The sequence below is a fragment of the Vigna unguiculata genome, chromosome 7 (assembly GCF_004118075.2).
Source record: "Vigna unguiculata cultivar IT97K-499-35 chromosome 7, ASM411807v1, whole genome shotgun sequence".
Classification (NCBI taxonomy): domain Eukaryota; kingdom Viridiplantae; phylum Streptophyta; class Magnoliopsida; order Fabales; family Fabaceae; genus Vigna; species Vigna unguiculata.
This window is the reverse complement of record NC_040285.1, coordinates 24497508-24500773: the sequence shown is the minus strand read 5'-3', so window position 1 is coordinate 24500773 and position 3266 is coordinate 24497508. Positions and strand designations below refer to the sequence as shown.

Here is a 3266-nt window from a genome sequence, read left to right as displayed (position 1 = left end):
AAACACACGTTGATATACATGATTACTATTTAAAAAGTTGTATGCATACCAAAGGAGTAAGAAGGACTTCCCGCTAAGAGTGACAATGCAAGCTGACATGACCCGTTTAAGTCTGATCTGTATTTAATTTGTATAATATGAGATAGTCCGCTTCGTACTTTGACATACAAAATATATTTTTTAAATTTTAACACATTAAAAAATATATAATATTTATCTTTTTCAGTCATACAATAATTTAGAACATTAATCCAAGAGTTCAGAAAAAAAGTAACTCATACACATAAATGCAAGTTTTTTTTCATTTGGACCAAACGGCATAGATCGCTGACCAGTCCATGCGAACTGCATGCTCCGATGGATCAGACTACTATAGATCTATGGGTTCATTAACCTGACTCATCCCGTATTATTTTTATGGGCCTATAAGCCAATCTAACAAGTTAAATCCATGTTATCACCCCTATTTTTGACACCATTGAGAATTTCTCATGACGTGTCATATATATATAACTTTATTAACCGATTAAACGTGTCAGATTTTCCGAACACTCCTTTTTCCCATGAATGAATGAACTGTCACTAAAGAATTTGATAACATAGTTTGATACGTTAGTTATCGCCTGATTTTACAAACGCCTTGTCCCAAGTGTCTCTGTTTGCCATTTTCCAAAAACGTTGTTAGATTAATTGTACTAAAATAAGTTATTATCCAATTAGGCAGCTAAATCTGTTGTGTTTGTCACATCACAATTTATTTTATATGGACCACATACGAAAGGTGGTCAAATTCTTAGTAGATAAGATTGTATTACTGAAGTTGTCGTATCACCAAGGTTTAAATAACTAAAGTAGAAATGGCATGTACAATAGTAATTAGGTTTGAGCAGGAAAAAACAACTCATTTCCTAACACCTAATAGCAGCAAGTATCATAGCAGAGGCTAAACCATGATAACAAAAAAAAATCATAATTATAGCTGCCAGAGCAGGCACCATGCTCAACTCCTATCAACTTGCACATCAAGAGTGTAAACGAAGGATTGACAGAAAATGTGTACAAATTAAGTAAATCCTTCATGAATTTCGTTTACTTGTTTACTTCTCAAGGGATTCCCGACAAATTTATCATCGTTTTCCTGCTACTGTTTATGTTTAAATGTAATAAATAAAAATTAAACTATTGAATAATGTACTTACTCATCAAGGACATACTGATATTGAATCGGATTCTCTGGTAATATCATTGGGTGATGATATTATTAGGCGATATCATTATCGTTAACTTTTTCTTCTTCTTTGTCTTAAAGATAAGACTGAATATGTGCAAAAGGCTCAATAATTCAAGAACCTTGTCCCCATTAAACAGATGAATGACATCGACAGAACACCTCATAAAGTCAAATGCGTTCCCACAAATCTAACCAGTGTGTCATAAGAAAAAATTTCAATTTATTCATTTGAAAGTCAAGAATAACACAATTTACATTACATACTTGAACAACACCATTGATACAAATCAAATTGTGTATTTCAAATCGATTAACACTAGAGACTACATACAAGCTACACACTCCACGCTCGCTTAAGCTAAAAACAGAGGAATTTTAGAAACAGAGCATAAAAAAAAATGGATGACATTGACAATGATACAGTAAAGAAACACTAATATGTGACTTGAATGACAGAAACGCCCATGACATTTGTTTATTGTCTTCCTGCCAAAAGAAACATCATTTCATCAGTGAAATTAGAAGGTCCACCATTAAAGTAAAGCTACTCAAAGATAAACCCAGTAACCCACTTCAAATCCCTTTAATCACAATTATTATCTCAAGAAACTAGCACAGAAGTAGTGCGAGGTGGAACAACATGCCCTTAATTGTAAGAAGTTACTTCTGAATGAAGATTTTGTGCTTTCTTTTTCTATGAAGGAAAGAAGAAAACAAAAAAAAATATATGGGTTTCGTCTTAATGTGGCCGAGTAGAACAGGGTACTGGAGATGGCTGCTTGAAGCCCCAAAAATTCCAACAGCCAAATTATTTCAAACCCAAATTCCTTGAAGTAAATTGAATGTTTACTTTACAAGAAAAAAAAAAGATAATCCCATGGCTTTAACAAAATGAGAATCTTCCATGTAAAAGGATCACTTACAAAAGCTAAAGTGTGATCACTTGGTGATGGCATAGACAGCATAGATAATCCCAGGTATATAACCAAAAAGGGTTAGCACCAAACAAATCCAGAACTCCACCTGCATCCAACAAATCGTCAACCATGTGTTGTATTAGCCACACTCTAAATTCACCAACACCAAACAAAAAGTAATAACCAAAATTTCTTGAAAAATCTTTGTGCAAAGAAAAAAAATGTAAAATCTATGAATACCTTGCAGCCATATTTGAGAAAAACCCCAAGAGGAGGCAAGATGATAGCAAGAAGGATGTCTATGCATGTAGCTGTACCGTCACCTGCCATTTTTGCTCTCTGGATTTCTTAACTTGGAAGCTTTTCTCTGTAGAGTTGCAACTCACAAAAAACGCAGAGGAACAATTCTGATTTGAACAAAACACCGAAAACCTTTAACTGCCGAATTTGTAAGTTGAGACGAAACCGAAGAATTCTGCATGCTTATTTATAAGCCACGTACACACAGCCACAGATTCACGTGGCATCTTTTCATTGGAACTGAGAACGCGGTTGCTTCACCTCACGTAAATCCCGTGTGCCGTTATGCTGCTACCATATGCCAACGCCAACGGAACTATTCTTTTAAATAAAAATATCAAGTTCTTATGTTTTTTTAATTGGATAATTTTATTATCAAAGAAAATTTCCTTAGCAGACAAAATTATTTCCATGATGTTATGTAATGATGTCTACATTTTAGGAAAAATAAACCGTGGTGAATGAAAATAGATGGTAACGTTATGGTTTGGATTAGAAGAGAAAGGGACATGCCAGATGTAAGGTTGGCATCACGCAACAGAGGACAGAGAGGAGTGTGTTTGTGGTGCCACGTGGGGGCCATAAGAAGTAAGTGAAAATAGTAACACACGCAATCAAAGTCAAACGGCAGAGTGTGAAAGCTGAAAACATCGACGGCTCGTAAGTTGCCACGCTAAAGAGAAGCAACGGCGTTGATGAAGGCAAGCTTTATGGGGTTCCATGTTACAACCGACCTCTCATGTGTGTGCCTCGCCCCTTTATTTATTTATTTATTTTTTTCTTCAGTTATTTAAAGACGAATAGGTTCTTCTTCGTGT

At 35.0% G+C, this 3266-nt stretch overlaps 1 protein-coding gene across 1 annotated transcript; it reads right to left on the bottom strand.

Annotated features, from left to right (window-relative positions):
- Window positions 1-1431: 1431 nt before the first annotated feature.
- On the bottom strand, window positions 1432-2677 carry LOC114190078 (hydrophobic protein RCI2B). The gene is made up of 3 exons (XM_028078843.1): window positions 2389-2677; window positions 2155-2254; window positions 1432-1717 (listed from the first exon to the last, which is right to left on the bottom strand). The coding sequence occupies exons 1-2, from the start codon at window positions 2476-2478 to the stop codon at window positions 2171-2173; spliced, it is 174 nt and encodes a 57-aa protein (XP_027934644.1). The 5' UTR covers window positions 2479-2677; the 3' UTR covers window positions 1432-1717; window positions 2155-2170.
- Window positions 2678-3266: the final 589 nt, after the last annotated feature.